At 43.1% G+C, this 23,092-nt stretch overlaps 1 protein-coding gene across 1 annotated transcript in view; it reads left to right on the forward strand.

Moving 5' to 3' along the window:
• atf7b (activating transcription factor 7b) overlaps positions 1-23,092 on the forward strand; it is a 159,848-nt gene that overhangs the window by 122,905 nt on the left and 13,851 nt on the right. Inside the window, 6 exon segments of the mRNA XM_028825839.2 lie at positions 629-826; positions 15,278-15,435; positions 15,565-15,664; positions 17,585-17,701; positions 18,098-18,113; positions 18,116-18,246. Of these exon segments, the coding sequence (XP_028681672.2) occupies positions 629-826; positions 15,278-15,435; positions 15,565-15,664; positions 17,585-17,701; positions 18,098-18,113; positions 18,116-18,246 (720 nt within the window).

A 23,092-nucleotide genomic window follows, 5' to 3' on the forward strand; every position in this document is an offset into this window, starting at 1 on the left:
GGCAATGGACTCCATTGTGCAACTGTACAGGTTTCTGAGAATAAATGGACAAATGCGAACTGCCCTCAGTCATCTCACAGAAGATGAAATGTATTACGCCCGCTTCAGTTAACTACTAGGGGTCACTTCAAGAAATTTGAAGCTCTAACCACAGCATCCCCTCCAATGTAGATTTTCAGTGTGGTCTGCGTTCTGCTTCCTGAAGACTATGAGCAGTTTCCTTGGTTTGCTGATATTAGTGGTGAGGTGGTTGTCTTGGCATCATTTTTACACTTTAATGCTCAGCATTGTCTTTTAGTTTATATTTTAACACTTGTAAACACACTGCTGTTTTCTCATACAGCACAATATATATAACTCCTGGATATTTTCCAGGGTTCCCCCTTTAAAAACCCCTTGGAGTGTCTTGCCTGGGCCATTTACTGTCCCTATAAATTCTATTGATAAATGAACTGAGGGGCATTTCTGTCTCAGAAGGGCCATGGACAGGTTGGAAGTGGTTTAGGAGAACCTGAAAGTGACACTCCTTGAAGTCCCAGCTCAGGTGGTTAGAGACAAACTTGACATTCTTTTCACAAGGAGTCTTTTGAATGTCTTTGTTTTATAAGATTATCTCCTTTTTCCACAGCCGGGTTCTCAGCCTGGAGTGCTGGATATGTCTCTTTCATCAACCCCAGATGTGAAAGTGAAGGAAGAAGAGCATCTGGATGTGGATTCCACCCCGCCGGACAGCCCGATTTCAAGCTGCAGCATTGGTGAGAATGAGGAGACCAAGGTGGTCCCACTGGTCTTTCGGCATAAGAACTTAGCTGGGCATCCACAGCATGTGAGTACCGCCCTGTTGTGGGCTTCCTTGCCTTGTTACTGTTGCTACTCACTTGACCGCTGCTGCTGTTGTGTTAATCATTGGCACTGCTGGGGCAGCTGGGACTGCTGTCAAGCATAGCAATTATATGTTTATAACCAGGAAGCTCTTTCTAAAGCTCCAACAGGGAGTTTAAAGATGAACATGTTTTTTTTTTTTTTTTTTTTCCACCAGAAGTCTGCAACCCCCTGGGACATTGTCACTTACATGAAAAACAATCACACACAAGACCATGTTAAATTTTGGGAGTCTGCGTGATGACGTGTCTCCCATGAGGGCCTCTTAAGGCCAGTAATAACAGGGGGAAGCTCAGTCTTGCCATCTCATGCCAAGGGAGACTGAGCACTTCTCATTAACAGAATATGCGCCTTAGCCAACAACATCTTGAAGTGGTTAAGCACTCGGCTGGAGGTGGGATTGGAAGCTGTTAGTCCTTCTCATGAGCTGTTAAAATTTTTCTTTTCAACTTAAAAAAAAAAAAATAAACAAATTAAAAATAAACAGGAACGTTGCAAGCAGTTTGAACTGCAGTCTGTGCAGTTCAAAAAAAAAAAATCCGACGAGACGTTCCTTGAGAATTGGAAAATCATGTAGAAAAAAGAAAAAAAAAGTAAGTATACCCCAAGTGTTTTTTGTGGACATATCAAAATTTGATCTTCATTTAAACAGTATCAGATGCTAGTGTGATTGAAAATAAAGCACAAATATGAGGTTGAAATAATTAGTTTGATAAAAAACGGACAGATATATTTCTGCCTATGGAAAAAGTAAGCCCCCCCCCCCCCTTGGCTCTAATAGCTGTTCTCACCCCCTCAAGTCAGTGTTTCCTATGACTGTCTAGCAGTTGCCCAACATTGACTAAGAGAAAGTTTTCTCCCACTCCTCCATGCTGAATTCTTTTAGCTGTGTGATGTTTGAAGGGAGTGTTGCATGCACAGCCCATTTCAAATCCCCCACCTGTGAATCTTGATGGGATTCAGAGTCAGTCTTTGACTCGGCCATCCTGGAATCCCTTTCTTTTCAGCCATTCCTTTGTGGATTTACTACACCTTGTAGGGTCATTCTCGTGTTGCAAGGTCTGCTTTCAGTAGAGCTTCAATCGTGTGGCAGATGTTCTCATGTTATTCTTAAGCACCCCTTCAAATATTAAAAATTGCTGCCATATCTCAGGCCCACAATAACAGCAAAAAAGTTTTGTTTTTTTCTACAATTAAAGAATTTATTTAAAGAATTCAAAATTAAGAAGCACAAAACACAAGGTAGGGTAGAAGGAGCAAAAATAGGTTTTGCCCGAAAGGCAGAGGCCTGCAGCAACCAAATTCAACATCAGAAAACAAAGACAATCTATTAAAAACTAGAGCAGGGGTCAAAATACATGAAATGTGAAGATCAAAACCAGAAGCACAAAGCCAGAAATTAAAATCAAAACACAATATCGAAATTGATGCTGAGGCTGTCCATCCCCTTAGGCTCTATATAAGTGGGACATGGCAGATAAAAAAAAATAATAATAAAAAGTCCAATATTAACATAACACAAGATGACAAAGTTAAATAATAAATGGGATATTATTCAAAAGCAAAAGAAAAGATGGCACCAGAAACTGAATTAACAAAATATACAAGTGCCCTCCATATAGTTTTTGACAAAGACCCATTTTTCCATGATTTCTCCCTCTGCTCCACAGTTTAAAATTATAAATCAAACAATTGAGACTTGTGATTAAAGTGCACATTGCAGACACTTTTTCTACATAGTCCCCCTAATAGTCCCCCAGGGTGCCATAATTTTTCAACACAGCAATGTCAGGTCCATTAAAGCCGTTGTCATATTTAGTACTTTGTCGCATAGCACTTGCCATCAATGACCGCTTGAAGTCTACGATTCATAGACATCACCCGGTGCTGAGGGTCTTCTCTGGTGTTGCTCTGCCAAGCCTCTAATGTTCCCATTTTTAGCTCCTGCCTGTTTTGTTGGGCTTGTACCCTTTAGTTTTCTCTTCAGTATATGGAAGGTCTTCTCAATTGGATTGAATTCGGGTGACTTGACTTTGCCATTCAAGAATTTTCCCTTTTTTAGCTTTGACAAACTCCTGTGTTGCCTCATCAGTCCTTTTGGCTCATTATCTTATAAGGATGAAGTGCCGTCCACCGAGTTTGGTGGCATTTACTAGAACTTGAGCAGATCAGATGTTTCTCTGCACCTCAGAATTCATTGTGCCACTGCCGTCAGCAGTTCCATCATCCATGAAGAGAAGTGTGCCAGAACCTGTGGCACCCGTACATGCCCAAGCCATAACACATGTTTAACAGATGAGGTGGTCTGCTTTGGATCTTGGGCAGTTCCTTTTCATCTTTACACTTTCCTCTTGCCGACACTCAGTTGCAGGTTCATCTTTGTCTCGTCTGTCCACAAGACATTTTTCCAGAATTCTGCAGCCTTTTTTAAGTTGTTTTTCAACAAACTGTAATTTGGCCATCCTGTTGTTTTTTATGGCTAATTAGTGTTTTGCCTCTTGCTGTGTGGCCTCCACATTTCTGTTCATGGAGTTTTCTACAGATTGTTGTCTCTGACACACACACACATCTGCCTCCTGATGTTGTTTCTTATCTGTTGGACTGGAGTTTGGTGCTTTTTCTTGACCGTAGTGAGGATTCTTCTCTTATCAGCAGTGTTGGTTTTCCTTGGCCTACCAGTTCCTTTGTGATTGCTGAGTTCACCAGCATGTTCCGTCTTCTTCATAATAGTCCAGACAGTTGATTTCAGTCATCCTAAGGTTTTACTGATGCCTCAAATGATTTTATTCTTGTTTTTCAGTCTCATAATGGCTTCTTTGACTTTCATTGACACAGCACTTGTTCTCATTTTGAACAATGGCAACTATACACTACTAAGGGTAGAAGGAGGACGAGGTATCTTATGAAGCCATGAAACCCGCCTGAGAAATCGCAAACACCTGAGATGCCAGCTGTCATTATGGTGCACTGAAATGGGGGGACCACACAAAAAAAGTGTTATGTGACTGAATTGTCTGCAAATCCCATTAAATTAAATTAATTACACCTGAAATGTTGGATTTGTAATTTTAAACTGTGGATCAGAAGGGTTGACTAACAAAAAAAAAAGTCTCTTTGTTCCAAACATTAGGGAGGGCACTGTAAAAAGTAACATTCAAAACAACAACAGCATTTATTTCAATAGCACATTTTCATACAAATGATGTAGCTTAAAGTGCTTTACATGATGAAGAAAGAGAAAAAAGACAAAATAAATAATTCAAATTAGAGAACACTAATTAACATAGAATAAAAGTAAGGTCCTATGGCGAGGGAGGACAGAAAAAACAAAAAAAAACTCTAGACAGCTGGAGAAAAAAATAAAATCTGTAGGGGTTCTGAGGCCACGAGACCACCCAGCCCCCTCTAGGCATGCTACCTAACGGGCATGTGGACTTCTGGCCATTAAACCATCAATGTAGGGACGTCAAGGTACTTTGATCAGGTGGTGGTGGTGCAGATCGCCACCACAGAAAACTGGAAAAAGAACAGAAGAGAGAGTAGGGGTTAGTACGGATTACGGAGACATCAGGAATGATATTGATAATTAATCAAATATACAGAGCAATCAGTATTAAACTAAGATGAAGCTCTGAGTAAGCCATGTTACAATAATGAGTTTTTATCAGTTTGTTAAAGTGCTCCACCGTATCAGCCTGCTGAATTTCTATCGGTCAGCTATTCAGATTTCAGGTGCCTAACAGCAGAAGGCCGACTCATCACTTCTTTTAAGTTTTGCTCTTGGAATTCTAAACAGACCCTCATTTGAAGATCTAAGGGTACAATTTGGAGTGTAAGGTGAGAGGCATTCTGGGATATAATAATAATAATAATAATTCATTACATTTATATAGGATGGAGCAGATTGTTGAAGGCTTTGTAAACCATAAGCAGGATTTTAAAGTCAATTCTAAATGGTACAGGTAACTAGTGTAGTGACGCTAAGACTGGTGTGATGTGCTCGGGTTTTCTTTTCCCAGTTAAGATTCTAGCAGCTCCATTCTGCACTCATTGCAATCGATTGGTGTCTTTTTTTGGGTGGTCCTGAGAGGAGTGCATTACAGCAATCTAGCCGACTAAAAAAAAAAAGTGTTAACTCATTTCTCAGCATCTTGCAAAGTCATAAGGGGTCTAACTTTTGTTATATTTCTTAGGTGAAAAAAATGCTGTCCTAGTAATCTGATTAATATCTGATTTAAAATTCAGGTCAGAGTCAATATACCCCTAAATTCTTTACCTCCGTCTTGACTTGTAATCCTAATGCATCAAGTTTATTTCTAATAACCTCATTATATCCATTTTTGCCAATCATTAAAATTTCTGTTTTCTCCTTATTTAGTTTGAGAAAATTACTCAACAAAACTATTAAATAGATTAAAAACCTAACTTGAACCAGTGATGAGACCCTAGCACATCAAACCCAAGAGAACTTTAGGCTAGATTTGCTGCCAAAGGAGCTTCAACTAAGAACTGAAGAAAGGCTCTGAATACTCGAGTCAGTGGGATATTTACGTTTTTTTTTATAGTAATAAATTTTCTTAAGTTCCCAAAATCCTGTTTCCACTTTGTCCTTCTAGGGCATTGAGTGTTATTTGATTCAAGAAAAATGAATTTAAATGATCTTAGCACAAGCCAGCAACATAACAGAATGTGTAAAATGTGAAGGGGTCAGAGTTCTGTATATTGGCATTATATTCACCCGCCCGAGGCTGAGAGCAAACATGAAGTCAGGTGTCGGGTTGAGTGCAGTTCTGTGCTGCTCAGAAATCAAATGACTGAAAACAAAGCCTCTGATGTATTTGAGCAGCATAATTGAAAACCTGTGGGTTAACTCAGTGCTGTACTTGCATAGTTAGGAGTAAAGCAAAATCTTCCTAATTGTGCCTTTTAGCTAGGGAGGAAGCCCATGGGGAGGTTCGAAACGTAATGGGCAGGTCTGTAGCAATTAGAGGTAACAGAGCGGCTGCTGTTTGCAGTGTGTTTATTTACTGATTTAGAGTCACATGAAGAGGCTGGCAGCTGTCAACTGACACACCATATGAGCCCAAATGGAGGTGCCCACTGTCCGTGAGTAATGACCCCTGCACTCAAAAGTGCTTCCCAAAAACTGTGCTAATTGCCCCTTGTGGGAACCAGCCCAGACGCAGACAAGCAGACACCAATGGTTCAAAACCACACACACGTTTATTGTACATATTTAACTATTTACAAAGTCTCGCACAACCCAGTGACCCTGCACCAACCACCCTCAGTCCAGGCCTCTTCCAGTGCCTCTCTCTTCACCACCTCCACTCCTCTCCTCCGAGCTCTGTCCTTTTCCACTCGACTCCAGCTGACAAAAGGAGGGAGGCGGCCCCTTTTATGTCCACCTGGACGTGCTCCAGGTACCTCCATTTGAGCTTCCTGCGGCACTTCCTGGTGTGGCGGAAGTGCCGCACGAGCATCCGGAAGCACTCCGGGTGTCCCTGGTTTTCCTTCGTGTGGCGGAAATACTGACATCCAGGGCTTTTCAGGCATCTGGGCGCCCCCTTGGTGGTGACCACGGGCCCCTATAGGGTTGAGCTTCCATGCTTAGTTCCCGTGGTCCCCATACCAACCAGGGCGGCTGCCCTCTCATGGTCTGGAGGAGGCGTAGTCCCTCTCCGGGTCCATCCAGTATTGCCCCCAGCCACTCACCACACCCTTCATGTTCTCAGTGGGCTGCACGTTAATATAACCCCCCATTCAGTTGCCAACACTTTATGGCACTGCTGTAAACCCGCTGAACTCAATACTCAGCTTGTACGTACAGGGGTTTCGGAAAGTGTTCGGATCCCTTCACTTTCCGCACACTTCATTGTGTTGTAGATTTAATTGTATTTGCCATTTTTTGCCCATTGGTTTACACTCAGTAACTCATAATGACAAAATCAAAACTTGTTTTCAGAAAGGTCTGCAAATTTATCATAAATCAAAAACTGAAATTCTCTCATGCAGTCGTTTACGTTTGCAGACCCTTTGCTGTGACACTCCAGTTTGTAGTTCACCTGTGGCAAATTGAATTGGACATTGCTTGGTGTACTTGTGTATAGAAGGTCCACCATTCACACTGCGTGCCTTTTTTTTTGCTCATTGTGGGGTTTTTTTTAACCAAAAGACAGTTTTTGCCCATTTATTTTCAGCTTGACACTTTTCTGAGAAATACGAGGGGTAGTCAAAAAATTTCCAGAATTGTGATATAGCGAGAGAGTGAGAGATCAGATTACCCACACATTGTTGGGCGGCATGGTGGCGCAGTGGGTAGCGCTGCTGCCTCGCAGTTGGGAGACCTGGGGACCAGGGTTCGCTTCCCAGGTACTCCCTGCGTGGAGTTTGCATGTTCTCCCCGTGTCTGCGTGGGTTTCCTCTGGGCGCTCCAGTTTCCTCCCACAGTCCAAAGACATGCAGGTTAGGTGGATTGGTGGTTCTAAATTGGCCCCATAGTGTGTGCTTGGTGTGTGGGTGTGTTTGTGTGTGTCCTGCGGTGGGTTGGCACCCTGCCCAGGATTGGTTCTTGCCTTGTGCCCTGTGTTGGCTGGGATTGGCTCCAGCAGACCCCCGTGACCCTGTGTTCGGATTCAGCGGGTTGGAAAATGGATGGATGGATGTTGTCTGTAGGCCAGTTACAACAGGTCTGGATTGGTTTCAGTGTGTAGTATTGTTTTAATTACCGTTTGAGTTAGATGTGTGCATAGTCATTCAGCGCAATGTCGCAGTTCAAACAACGTACTAACACCATCTTCATATGCAAATTAGGGAAATCAGCTTCAGATACGCTAGCGGCACTGCAGCACTTAGCGTATGAGTCCCCAATTTGCACACTGATGTTAGCACATTGTTCAAACTGCAACACTGCGATATTGCACCGAATGACTATGCACACGTCTCACTCAAACAGTAATTAAAACAATACTACATGCCGAAACCAATTTAGACCTGTTATAATTGGTCCACAGATGTGCTGGGTTCCCCTCCACAACAATGTGTGTGTAATCTGATCTTTCACTCTCCCGCTATATCACAATTCCAGGAAATTTTTGACTGCCCCTCGTAATCCAGGTCCAATAGGATCATACGGTTGTTGAGAATATCAGAACAAGCTAGACAAGAACAGGCCATTCAGCTCAAAGCTCGCCAGTGCTATCCACTTAATTCTTCTAAAATAACATCAAGTCGAGCTTTGAAGGTTCCAGAAGTCCTACTATCCACTACACTATTTGGTCAGTTATTGGATGTTTGTACAAAGAAAAACATCCTAATGTTTATGTGAAATGTACCCTTCACAAGTTTCCAACTGTGTCCCCCATTTTAAGATCTTTCCAGAGATGTTCCATCCGATTCAAGTCTGGGCTCTGGCTGGGCTACTCAAGGACATTCACAGAGTTGTCCTGAAGCCACTCCTTTGATATCTTGGCTGTGTGCTTAGGGTCGTTGTCCTGCTGAAAGATGAACCGTCGCCCCAGTCTGAGGTTAAGAGCGCTCTGGAGCAGGTTTTCATCCAGGATGTCTCTGTACATTGCTGCAGTCATCTTTCCCTTTATCCTGACTAGTCTCCCAGTCCCTGCCGCTGAAAAAACATCCCCACAGCATGATGCTGCCACCACCATGCTTCACTGTAGGGATGGTATTGGCCTGGTGATGAGCGGTGCCTGGTTTCCTCCAAACGTGACGCCTGGCATTCACACCAAAGAGTTCAATCTTTGTCTCATCAGACCAGAGAATTTTCTTTCTCATGGTCTGAGAGTCCTTCAGGTGCCTTTTGGCAAACTCCAGGTGGGCTGCCATGTGCCTTTTACTAAGGAGTGGCTTCCGTCTGGCCACTCTACCATACAGGCCTGATTGGTGGATTGCTGCAGAGATGGTTGTCCTTCTGGAAGGTTCTCCTCTCTCCACAGAGGACCTCTGGAGCTCTGACAGAGTGACCATCGGGTTCTTGGTCACCTCCCTGACTAAGGCCCTTCTCCCCCAATCGCTCAGTTTAGATGGCCAGCCAGCTCTAGGAAGAGTCCTGGTGGTTTCGAACTTCTTCCACTTACGGATGATGGAGGCCACTGTGCTCATTGGGACCTTCAAAGCAGCAGAAATGTTTTTGTAACCTTCCCCTGATTTGTGCCTCGAGACAATCCTGTCTCGGAGGTCTACAGACAGTTTCTTTGACTTCATGCTTGGTTTGTGCTCTGACATGAACTGTCAACTGTGGGACCTTATATAGACAGGTGTGTGCCTTTCCAAATCATGTCCAGTCAATTGAATTTACCACAGGTGGACTCCAATGAAGCTGCAGAAACATCTCAAGGATGATCAGGGGAAACGGGATGCACCTGAGCTCAATTTGGAGCTGCATGGCAAAGGCTGTGAATACTTATGTACATGTGCTTTCTCAATTTTTTTTATTTTTAATAAATTTGCAAAAACCTCAAGTAAACTTTTTTCACTTTGTCATTATGGGGTGTTGTGTGTAGAATTCTGAGGAAAAAAATGAATTTAATCCATTTTGGAATAAGGCTGTAACATAACAAAATGTGGAAAAAGTGATGCACTGTGAAGACTTTTCGGATGCACTGTATGTGTGTGTGCTAGACCATCAATTATGTTGTCTGTTAGGTTTTTTTCTCTGAATTTACTGTCTTAATCTTCTTCATTTATTTATCTGGTTTGTACAATGCTATATACTGTATACCCTGCCGTTCTTTCTTAAATTCTGTAAGTGCCTTAAGCATGGGAAAGGCGCTATATAAATAAAATGTATTATTATTTTATTATTATTACCAATCCACCTCACTTGGTATCATCTGCCAACTTAACCAGCTTGTTCTTTATATTCCTATCCCAATCATTTCTATATATTAAAAGCAGCAGCCGCCCCTGCACTGCCCTCTGCTGGACACACCACATTTAATGTCACCTAATTCTGATGAGGTTCCTCACACCATCACACTCTGCTTACTGTGTGTGTGCCAGTTTTGCACCTATCTACACAGCACACCCTGAACTCCCACTTCTTGTAGTTTGGTGTCCACAGTCTCATGTGGCACCTCATTAAATTGTTTTGGTGTTGCCAAACCGTTCTAAAGTAGTATGTTCCTTTCTTTATAAAATACTTCTAAAACTCCAAAACAGCCTTTTTAGTGAGTTTGGCAGTTGCAAAATCACATTGCAGTGTACATTTTTCAAAACCATGTGCAAAAGGAAGCTCAGTTGCTTCACTTACCACCACCTGTTATTTTGTGATGTTCTCTTACTAGCAGCAGCATGCGGTGTTGCCCTGCTAAGTGGCTTTAAGGCACAACTGTCTAACTTTAATAAATGTATTTCTTGTTAAGGCAGCAGCTCTGGTCCTTCTGTCTGCCAAGTCTGGCTTTTGTCTTGTTCTGGCATTTCACTTGCAGGTCTAATAGCAGGTCCATTTTTTTCATTTCAAGTCTGATTTCTCCTTTTTATGATATTTCCTTTGCTTTTTAAATGAACATCCTTTTGGCATGCAGAACACCCTTTGCCAACTGATGTCCTTTTCTTAGAAGGCATAGTTTTGCCAAAACAATTATTTAAACAGTGATTAAATGAAAATGTTTAATTAAGTGTGACATATCACTTTGCTCAAATATAGGACAATGCCATTTTCATGGATTTTGAGCCCTGAATTAATTTCGGGGTTCAAAGTCTGGAAAATGACACTGTTCTCAAAACGCACTGTGGTTTAAGGGAATCCCCACCCCCTGATAAGGTACCCCCAGAGTCAAAGTTTTGGGTTCCAAAGTAGTCTACCACCAATTCCTGGCAGAGTGAAATATCTGCGCAAAACTTTGTTGAGATTGGACAATGGGCGTGGAATCCATATTACTAACCGAGAATGCTAAACCGGATGGACGCAGGGACATCCGGCCATGGGCCGTAGCCGCAAAAAGACGTACTGCGCAGGCGCACCAAGAAATGAGGCGCCACGAGAGGCGGAGAAGACCACAGAAAAAAGGAGTGAGCACAGAAAAAAGGAGTCAAACGCAGGCGACGCACACAGCGCCGCACGAGAAAAACACCCCCCCCCCCCCCACCACACACACACACAAGCATTGGACGGGACACACACAAAGAGGACGATTCAACAAGCCCCTGGCACACAAAAAAAAAGAGCCCGCAAACCCCCCTAACCCCCCCCCCACACACACACACACAAGCAACGGACGGGACACACACAAAGAGGAGGATTTAATCCCATTGCACACGAAACGGGACGCACACAAAGAGGAGGATTCAACAAGCCACAAGCACACAAAAAAAAGAAGCCGCGAGCACCACACAAAGCCCATTGGACACGAAACGGGACAGACTACGGACATAGCACACGAAACGTAAACAAAAACAACGATTCAGACCCACGACCACAGTAACATAAATAACAAATGACACACAAAGCCCCATTTCTAAATGAACCGTCCGTATTAAACATACGTCATCTCAACACGTTCACAATATGCAGCATAGGTAGATCTCATTACAATGAGGCACTATTAACCGTTCAACCGCAGAAAAAGCTCCATATTAACAGTGAGTGCGATCCTCCTTATTACTTATCCATATTTCTCACGCTCAAGAACAAACAAGTCATGAATTCACGATCACGGGTACAAAACGATACCGCTCGGATAACGGGACCAAACACAATTCACACAATGCAGCATAGGTGGATCTCATTACAATAAGGCACTATTAACCGTTCAACCGCAGAAAAGGCTCCATATTAACAGTGAGTGCAATACTCCTTATTACTTATCCATAATTCTAGAAGAAAAAATGTCTCGGCTCCAAAAACGCAAAGCTCAACTAAAGCTTCTAACTAACGATGTACCTAAAAGTAAAAACTTTATGAAATGCATTAGATCCTACAATAGTTCATTTGCTTTTGCATCTACCGGAGTAAATATCAGGCCACCAAAAGGCAATGGCCCATACTGCTTTCGCATATGTGCACAAATACTGCATCGCATTGGAACAGTGCACCCTGAAACAAATCAACAACGCAAATATGCACAAATCTACATCCTAGATCCACATTACGCAAACTATCAATCAAAGTGCTGCATCGCAACAGGCACGGATTCAAAACGAAACACCTCCCGTCTCAGACATACGTTAACGGCAAGGAAGGCTACAACGGGCTTCTCACACAGCACAGGCAAATCGAATACAGCTCCAAAACAACACGTCCCAAATACTACACATGCAACAACGCGCCTCTCAAACGGCACAAGCAAAACATACACCAGGAAAATTCATTCGGATTAATGAATGACATTTGCAATCATTGTCATTCAGTTCACTTCCCTGAAGAAACAACTGGCAATACAAGTAATACATTTACACGTTGTTGTCAAAAGGGTCAAATTAGACTGCCTCCTTTACATTCATATCCTGAATATCTACAGAAGCTTCTAACTAACGATGTACCTGAAAGTGAAATCTTTATCAACTGCATTAGATCCTACAAATCAGTATCCATTATGAACATTAACGGTGGCACTGCACGTGACATCCGTCTTGCAAAAATGTTAATTATTGATGAATGTACAATGGCATCCAGTCACTTACTCAACACCATTCATAAACTTCTACAAACATTTATGAATAATAATATTCGCTTTGGAGGAAAGGTACTTTTATTAGGAGGAGATTTTAGACAGTGCTTATCTATTCTTCCACATGCCATGCGCTCAGCTATTGTTCAGTGCACCTTAAAATACGCAGACAATTGGCATTGCTTTCAAAAGATACAGTTAGTAAAAAAGATACGATGTCCAGAACCAGATCATAACAATTGCTTATTACAACTGGGAGATGGTACACTCACCAATACAGATGGACTTCACCCACATATTATTACAATTCCTCAAGCCTTTATCTGCGACGACTTAGTTACAGAGAGATTTGGAACAGCAATCTCATTAGACCAAATGCCCCTTTTAACAAAACGCACTATATTATGTCCAAAAAATATTAATGTGGAAAACATAAATACCCAAGTCATTCCATTACTTCCTGGAGAGACACAACTCTTTCTAAGCTCTGACAAACTTGACTCTGATCACAACAATAACCATCTTCATTGACATTACAAGTTCTGACCTGGAATTACCTTTTACACTTAAACGGCGTGTACAAAGAAATTTTCCAATAAACCTTTACACTGTGCCACACACTTTATTGTTTGCTTTCTATTTGCATCATCTACACCTTCACACTATTCTATATCTCATTCATACATCACGCTCTTTGTCATTCCCAACACCAGGGGTTGGCGAGCGAAGCCCCCTAGTTATATAAAGAACAGACAGAGATTGGACCAATGGTGTAGAATTGTATATAAAGAACAGACAGACCAACGGACCAATGGTGTAGAATTATGTAAAGAGCAGACGGACCAATGGTGTAGACTTATATAAAGAGCAGACACGCCTACATTGAGCTTTGTATATCTGACACGCAGGTTTAGAGAATGGATGGATGCATAGTATCGATAACCAACGGACACTGGTGGCCTCTGTTTTGTCAAATGAGCAGATAGGAATTTGTTTGCACTGTAAGCACGTGACAATAATTCTGAAATGAGTGGACGACACCACATTTTTTTTTATCAAATCAAAACCTAAATAATGTTGCATTTTTGAAAAAGCCAGCACTGTCATACACACATGCATATCATTACCAAGTGCAATAAAGATAAGCCATGATGAAGCATAATGAAACTCAGTGGTTTGCCATTTAGGTTCTTAAACCTTGGGTGGGTCATGTATTATCTGAATTTGGGAGGCACACAGTTTTGATTCACAGTAGTAGTCAATGGGCAATGATTGCATACGGTTTGCACAGTGTGTTGCTATGGGTCACAGCAGACAATTTAAGCAAACGCCATTGCTGTCTATGACCTGCATCAGTGATTCTCTAAGGGGGAACTGTGATCTGTGCCAGCAGATTCTCCAAGGGGGAAATAAAAACCAAGATATGTGCTGAACGCAATTCTCCATGGGGAAACAGGGTAACAATTGGTGGCGATTCAGGGTTCTCAAATACATTAAAAAACCAAATTTGGTCATGAGGAAAAAAAATGTTTAAGAAGCACTAGGTTTAGCACCTGGCGAATCGCTGTTTAGAATATGGTAGAAGGAAAACGACAGAGGGCAGCGTAAGGAACTTTCACCGTTTCTTCTTGGCAGACATTTATTCAAGTCCATTTTATGATGAGGCACTTAGAATGTTAGACTTTGGCGCCAGTACAGTGTCATGAATTGTATCAGTTTTAAATCACTGCCGAACTAATGAAATGAATTTTGAATGATCTTTATAACATTATCGAACATTATCCTACAGTAGAATGGAGAGCTGCAGTAGTGTCGGTGAACCCCCGTCTCCCAGCCCCCCTCCTGTTGATGTTTTCTGTGTTGTCCATGAATTGTTATTTTTCTAGCCATCCAGTTTATTAATGTCGGATTAGACATCCGTTCATAAAACCACAGTAAACCAGGAAATACAGAGAAATAGTGTTCATGGTGCCAATCCAGCAAGAATTTATCACAATTTTGGAATCCAGTCAGATGCAACACAAGAGCAAAGACGTTGATAGAGAAGTATTGGAGAAAAAGCATCAGCATTTGAAAAAAATGTCAATATTTGCTTTCTTACATTAACCCATTATACAGATATATCTTGGCAATGCTGGATTACCTTGGCTAGTAAGTTAATGAAGTGTGGCTGTTGGTGGGAAGAGTTTTTTTTTTTTTTTTTTTTTTTTTGTGGTGCCTATGCCATCTGATTAATGGTGCCACTGAGCTGCAAACTTCGAGAATTATGCAAGGTCTTGCCTCAGAATTTTACTGGATCAGCATGTCTGGAATCCTTTTCTGCGCTTTTTCCACACGGGCTCTTGATCTTGTAATTTACCAACAAGTTTGTGGGATGGCCTACCTGTGTAAATCCAGCTAGAATTTCCAGTACTTTCCAGTCCAGAAATCAATGATGGAAGAGCAAAGTACTGATCCTCTATAATTTATGAAAGCTGTTAAGAAATGTATCAGCACTAGAGTGACCACTGACTGAGCCAAAAATGACTGCAAGGCAGGTGGCAGGGCGGATGTGTGGTTTGATGGCCACAGGGGGCATGTAGACGGGGAGAAACAGATGGGGTAAAGACTGTAAGACGTGAATAGTACATTCATGGACAAGTTAGTGTACTTTCAGCCTTTAAGGGGGAGTTAAAAGGGTGTGATGGAGGGCTCCATATTCCTTTTCCCATTGGTGATGTTCTTCTCCTGGATGAATGTGGCTGTATTTCTTCTTTCCAACTCCCCAGGAAATTCCACCCAAACCTGTGGCCAACTCTGCCCCGACCCCTGCCATAGTGCGCCCTGGCTCACTTCCCCTGCATTTCAACTATGATCCTCTGCAGCCCACGTTGCCCTCACCGACCTCCGTCATCACGCAAGCACCGCCCTCCAACCGACAGCTGGGGTAAGTGTTGTTTTGGTGGTGAGCTTCTGGTTTGGGGAGGCTGGGCCTTGTGTTATGTCCGCACCATTGGCTCTTGCTGTTGTTTACAGTCTTGTTTCTTTCCCTCTCTGTGTTTCTCTTCCACTCCAGATCACCTACCACCACTTGCTCTGTGCTGATGCAGCTACCCAGTGGCCAGAGTGTGCCGTGCCTTCCTGGACCTCATATGCCGATGACATCTGTCATATCTGTAAGTTTTCCAGAGGGAAGGCTGAGCAGTAGAGGTCGTAGCGCATGTCTGGATCCTGATGTTGCCTCATAACTTAAGTGGCAGGGCTCTGAGCATGACCCTCTATACTCATCTGTATGGCCAGCTTTTGTGTTCCACAAATGTTTTAATATAACCTTAGTTCTTAAAAGCTAAATATATAACAGAAATGAAAAAGGGTTCGGTTATAGCCCCACACCAAAGATTCATTTTGAAACGAGGAGCTTGTTGGCATCTGAGGATTTCAAGTTGTTGAGTCGGCAGGAGACAAAGAGTACAGGTAAGGGGAGAATGGGGTGAAGCCATCAGTGCAGTCGCTGAGGGCTCTATCCTTGGACCCTTACTCATACTCATTTATAGTTAAGACATAGGTTGCACTAAAGTTAGCAAAGCTGTGAAATTTTCAGCTGTTACTGAAATTAGAGGGACAGCAGATACCAAGAAGGCTGTAAAAAATAAAAAGATAATGTTCAGAACTGGTTGAACACTTGGAAAATGGAGTTTAATGAAGGATCGACCCTCTATGTCCTTGGTTACTTTTTCTAATTTATATTCATGAAATACCGCAACCTATAAAGTTTTCACATTAACATACAGCACCTATAAAGTTTTCACATTTTATTGTTATACATCATTGAATCATAGTGGATTTAATTTGGCTTTTTTTGACACTGATTACTAGGAAAAGGCCAGTCACAGACCCAGGGAGACCATGCAAAATCCACACAGGAATCACCAGGGATGTGAATCATGGTCTCCTTACTGTGAGGCAGTAGCTATGCTAATGTACCACCCTTAAAAAATGAAACATAGTGGGGGATAAACAAAAATCAAAACCAGAAAATAAATTCATTGAGGTGCAAAAAAACAGTAATCAAAATCACGATCAGAGGTTGAAAGATGGATTTAGAGGCAGAATGTTAATCAAGAAAAAAAGCACACAAGAAGGTTTGTTTGTATCCACAGTATTGGACAATCATGAAGTGCATGTTCCTGACCTTTATAGCATATTTTAGAGACATTCACAACTTGCAAAGGTAGGTAGCAAAAATAATTTAAAAAGACAGTTTCAGGATTGGGCAAACATTTGAAAATATGAATGTAGAAAAGTATAAATTGATACACCTAGCCAAAGGAAATGTCAATTATAAATACAAGATTGGTGATACTGAAATGAGATTAAGGTTACATTAACACAATTTTTATTGTCTAAGCAATGTGCACAAACTATTTAAAAAAGCAAAATTAAATATCAGGTTATATTGTAAAAACTGTTGAATAGAAATAAAAGGTCATCCTACTCAGACTGTAGGTGGCACTAGTGAGCTACATCTGAAGTGCTGTGGTACAGTTCTGATCACATTACAATAAGGGAGAGCAGTGCTTGAAGCTGGGCAGAGAAGTGCAAACCAAGTGCATTCTGGGACTGAAAGGCAGGTTCAGTTGACACATTCAGGACGTCAAACCTGGGGGTGGGTTTGGGGATGGGGGCTTCTAATTTAGGCCTTCAAAATTCTCTAGAGAACAGAGGAAATGAATCCATTAGGATTGTTTTAACTAAATAACAAATTGCATCATTGAGGACACCTAGTGGAGATTAAGGGGAAGTGTATTTCAGAGGGCAGCTAGGAAGCCCCACTTCACACAGAATTGTGGGATTCTGCAATAAACTAATGATTCTTAGAGTTGGAACAGAAACCTGGACAACCTATCAGAAGCTTCTGGATGAGCTTTTGGGACAGCTTAGTGATACCAAACAAACCTGACAGACTCTTGTTTGTCTGACATGTTCTTTTGTTCTAAACTTTATGTTGCAACATGTCACACAAAGGACCAAACAGCATAAGTCTTTTCAGCCTGCTTTCATACTGAGCCTTTGTCATGTTTTCTGTTATTTTGTAGCTGGCCCGCCCGCTCTCGATGGTGCCCAACATTCCTGGCATCCCAGGGCCCCCCCTGAACAGCAGTAGCGGATCCACCTCTCCCTCCAGCCTCCACACACAGTCTGAAGCAAAGATGGTGAGTAGTTGGCTTGTGTTCCTGCTTGACATACTGCCATTAAAATCTTCTGCTGAAAGTGTTCTTTGTAATGTAATGCCTGTTTGACGGTAAGATGGGTTGGAGGATTGTGGTCCTGGAAGTGTGTTGTGAACCAATGGAGAGCATGTGAGTGGAGGCAGTAGAAGCACACTGCAATTTTGAGCCCCTTGTTGCAGCCAGCAGAGGGCGGAGCAGTTTATAAGTTTTACTGCCTGTTTACTTTTGAAATGTGCGGCTTTGGGATCCGCTCTTTTAATCTGGCTGCCCACATCTCTCTCTGTCTCTTTCCGAGACTGCTTTTATCCTCACTTGCTTATCATTCCTTACTCTGATATCCCCCCATCTTTCTGTCTCTGTCTCTTAAATGTCTCGCAGCGTCTGAAGGCTGCACTTCTCACCAAGCCCCGGGCGGTCTCAACGGAGCCATGATGATGGGAGCTGCTAGCAGTATGGTGGCTTCACGCCAGGAACAAAGCCAGTTACTGGTGCAGCAGCCTGATGCACCCTCTCCAGCACAGCCACAGGTACGGACGTGCCATGATTACCAGTCCCAAAAATAGATTTATACAGTTATTATTGTCCAGTGTGCAGAGTCCAATGAAATTCTTATACATACTGATCAACATGTAAGACGGTGCCACTCTCTGGTACCATGTATAGTTAGTAGAACAACCTGACCTCAAAACTTCTGTCTTCCTTACCTGAAAATTGTTAGGACACAATTGTCATGTTTGTACACACCATAAATTTGTGACAAAGGAGGAGGAGAAGGAAGGGTATTAAAAATGCAGAAGACTGGGGTGGTCCAGTGAAATCCTTACTTGCACGTGTTAATCAACATTCAATACCTCATCACTCTTTGGTGTCATGATCAGTGAGTAGAATGATCTGACCTCAAGACTTATGTCTTCCTTACCTGAAAAATCTCAGATCATGTTTGTCATAAATGCATATAACATAAATTACTGGTAAATTAAACTGAAGAAGAGGAGGAGGCAGCGGCGGTGAAGAAGATGGGCTGTTAGTAATGTGAAAGGCTAGGCACGTTAGATAGTTGACTGGCAGCTGATTGAGTAGGATGAGATTCATAGAGGGCAGTCGGCTGGACGGGGCTAGATCTTTCAGTGGCAGTGGACTGGGTGAAGATAGATGTTTGAGTAGAAGCTGACTGAGTGGGGTGAAATGTTTCATTGGCAGTTTACTGGGCTGGGGTATTTGTTTGAGTGGCAGAAGACTGGGTGTGGATAGACAAGTTTGTAGGTTTTGTATCTAGTCTACAGTGTCCAGTGAAAATTTTACATACAACAGGTCACAGCTCTTCAACGTCATGATGTGCAAGTAGTCCAAACTCACCTTCACACTAATGTCTTCTTTACCTGAAACATGTCAGTGTATTTGTTTTCAATACATACTACATATATTACAGGTTAAATATAACAAAAAGGAGAGCTATTAGTAATGTGGAAAGCTGGGCAGGGCTAGATGTTTGACTGGCAGCTGACTGGGCAGGGTGAAATATTTAATTAGCATTATGGTGGGAGTGGTAGCAAACTGGGTGGGGCTATATATGTTTATTGTGTCATTACTGTCTATGTGAACAGATGACAATGGAATTCTTACCTGGATGTGCTTAGTCAGCATTCAATACTTCGTCACTTGGATTTGGGAGTAGAACTAACTCGGCTCGAAACTTCTGTTTTCGTTACCTAAAATATCTCAGAACTCATTTGTCATAAATGTGTACAACATAAATTACTGGTATATTATAGCGAGGAAGAGGAGAACATAGGCTATTAATTAGGTGGAAAGCTGGGTGAGTCCAGATATTTGAGTACTAGCTGACTGGGCAGGAAGAGATGCCAAACTGGCAGTGGGCTGGACAGGTCTGGATAAATGAATGGTAGCTGTATTGCTGTGGACTCCTCACAAAGCATCTCATTTCAAAGATTTGCAGTGTGGTAACTGCCAGTGGTCAACAGCGAACCCGTGATGTCAGGATCACAGTAGCCTTCAGAAGCAGTTACACCAGGTGTTACAGACTCCAATCAAATGTATGTTTTTATTATATTATGTTAGTAATAATAATAGCAGCTCACTGCTCAAAATGGGGAATGCCCAGGATCGAACCTGCAAACTTTTGCTTACAAGGCAGCAGTTCTTAACCTCTGCACCAGCCAAGCACACATGCCTACTTTCTGTCGATTGATATTTGAGCTTGGGTTTTAACTCATTGACACCAACTTATAAATTGAATGATTTATTTTTCTTTGGTTATATTCTTGAATAAAAGTGCACTTGTTTTGTTACACCTTTTGCGAAATTGTTTGTTTGATATTTGGACTTCAGTCTTCACACATTATACACTTCATGTCAGCATTTTGTCAATTTATTATAACATGAAAAAAGTTCCTGTTTTAGTTATGTGTTCAATATTCCTTGCCTCTCATTTCCTGTCCTCCTACATTTACCTGGATCGTTGTAGACACAAAACACACATGAAATGTATGTATTCCAAATAACGATATATTATTCACCCTATACTGTTCCAGACACCTCCCACCCAGATAACATGCTTGAGCTGGGAGAACTTCAGCTGCGTTGGTTAGGTTGATGGGATAGCAGGCTGCTTGTGCTGATTAACACATTTGCAAAAGGTGCAAGGTAATTTAAGGTGGCCCGGGATTACGACTTTTTTCGCAGTTTTCAGGGATTCTAGTGTTAACAGCCTCAGCTAATAGGAGAACTCCTGGTCTTGGCCTAGCAGATACTGCTTCTGAACACCCCAAGCATAGTGCTTTGTGGTGAAGTAGCTGAGTTGCCTACTCATTCCCCACCATCCTGTGAGGCACCGCATCACATTCCACCCATCTACCAGTGCAAATCCTCAAAACTGATGTGCTTTGTGGTGTGAGACCATGGCAACTTACTTGGTGATGAGGATGGGATTGGCACTGAGGATGGATAGAGTGTAGTGGTACTGCTTCATAGAAAGGGGGGGATTTGAGAAGGAGAGAGAGAGCTCAGCTGAAGTTAGCAGGAAGTGCTCCACTCACAGTGTTCAGAAACAGTCTGTGTGACTGAATGAAGAAGCTCTCTTGTTAGCTCACACTGTATGAAGACCATTTCTGAGTCAGATGTTGCAGGTTCACGACTGACCACCCAGCGCATATCTTCAAACTGAGATGCTTCCTGGTGTGAGTCAATGGAAGTTCAGTAGCAGACTGCGTGGGTCCAGATAGGTTTAAGGGGGTCCTATTTGTCCTGTGTACAGAGTCCAGCGTAATTATTACCTGGATGCACTAATCAATATGCAAAACATTGCTACTTTCCAGCACCAGAATGAGTGAATAGAATGACCTGACCTCAAAACCTATGTCTTATTTACCTTAAAAATCTCCGATAATACTTGTCATAAACGCATAGCACATATTGTTAAATTTTCAGGAAGAGAGCCTTTAGTAATATACACTACCAGGAGGGACAAGGTATTTATGGAATTTGGTTAGGCAGGGTTGGTTACTTCGAGTTGGGGGAAGGACTCTGTTGTTTGTACTTATGCGCTGAACGGCAGTTCAGAGTATCCAGCCTTCTTGGAGTCCCTGGAGGAAGCGCTGTGAAGCGCAGCTCCTGGGGACACTATAATCCTTCTGGGATACTTAAATGCTCACGTCGGCAACGACAGTGAAACCTGGAGAGGTGTGATTGGGAGGAACGGCCTCCCTGATCTGCACTCGAGTGATGTTCAGTTGTTGGACTCCTGTGCTGGCCATGGATTGTCCATAACGATCACCATGTTCGAGCATAAGGGTGTCCATAAGTGCACTTGGCGCCAGGATGCCCAAGGTCACAGCTCGGTGATCGTCTTTGTAATCGTGTCATCAGATCTGTGACCTTATGTCTTGGACACTCGGGTGAAGAGGGGGGCTGAGCTGTCAACTGATCACCACCTGGTGGTAAGTTGGATCAGATGGCAGGAGAGGCTGCCGGACAGACCAGGCAGACCCAAACATATAGTGAGAGTCTGCTGTGAACGTCTGGCGGAGGAACCGGTCAGAAAGATGTTTAACTGCCACCACCGGCAGAACTTCAATCTCATTCCAAGGGAGGTGAAGGACATTGAGTCTGAATAGGCCTTGTTCCGAGCCTCCATTGTCAAAGCAGCAGAACGGAGCTGTGGCTGCAAGGTTGTCGGTGCCTCTTGTGGCGGAAATCCACGAACCCAGTAGTGGAGACCTAAGGTTCGAGAGGCAGTCAAGTTGAAGAAAGAGTCCTATCGGGTCTGGTTGACCAGTGGGACTCCAGAGGCAGGTGAGGGGTACCGGTGGGCCAAGCGTGTGGAGGCATCGGCTGTTGCAGAGGCAAAAACTCAGGCATGGGAGGAGTTTGGGGAAGCCATGGAAAACAACTTTCGGGCGGCACCAAGAAGCGCCTCAGGAGGGGAAAGCAGTCTCTACCAACACTGTGAACAGTGGAAATGGGGCCCTGCTGACTTCAAATGCAGACGTTATTGACCAATGGAAGGCATACTTCGAGGAACTTCTCAATCCCACTCAGTGAAGGGGGCACCTGTCCATATCAGGGGCCGAGGTAGTTAAAAAGCTCAGGGGTGGCGGGGCCCCTGGGTTCCTTAAGGCTCTGAATGTTGTTGGGCTGTCCTGGTTGACACTTCTCTGCAGCATATCATGGACATCGGGGGCAGTGCCTCTGGATTGGCAAACTGGGGTGGTGGTCCCCCTTTTTAAGAAGGGTGACCGGAGGAGGTGCTCCAACTATAGGGGGATCACACTCCTCAGCCTCCCCGTTAAGGTCTATTCAGGGGTGCTGGAGAAGAGAGTTTGGTCGATAGTCGAATCTCGGATTCAAGAGGAACAATGCGGATTCCGTCCCAGCCGTGGAACACTGGACCAGCTCTACACCCTGGCCAGGATCCTGGAGGGGGCATGAGAGTTTGTCCAACCAGTCCACATGTGTTTTGTGGATTTGGAGAAGGCATTCGATCGTGTCCTTCGAAGCAACCTGTGGGGTGTGCTCCAAGAGTATGGGATACAAGGCTCATTACAAGCCATTCAGTCCCTGCACAGGAGGAGCAGGAGCTTGGTCCGCGTTGCCAGCAATAAGTCAAACTCGTTTCCTTTTGAGGTTGGACTCCACTAGTGCTGCCCTTTGTCACCGATTCTGTTCATACGTTTTATGGACAGAATTTCTAGGCGCAGCCAGGGAACGGAGGGGTCTGGTTTGGTGACCTCAGAATCTCGTCTCTGCTATTTGTGGATGATGTGGTTCTGTTGGCTTCATCGGACAGTGACCTCCAGCTCTCACTAGTGTTGGGGATGAGAGTCAGCACCTCTAGATCTGAGGCCATGGTCCTCT

Source organism: Erpetoichthys calabaricus, chromosome 3, assembly GCF_900747795.2.
Source record: "Erpetoichthys calabaricus chromosome 3, fErpCal1.3, whole genome shotgun sequence".
In the NCBI taxonomy this organism is placed as follows: domain Eukaryota; kingdom Metazoa; phylum Chordata; class Cladistia; order Polypteriformes; family Polypteridae; genus Erpetoichthys; species Erpetoichthys calabaricus.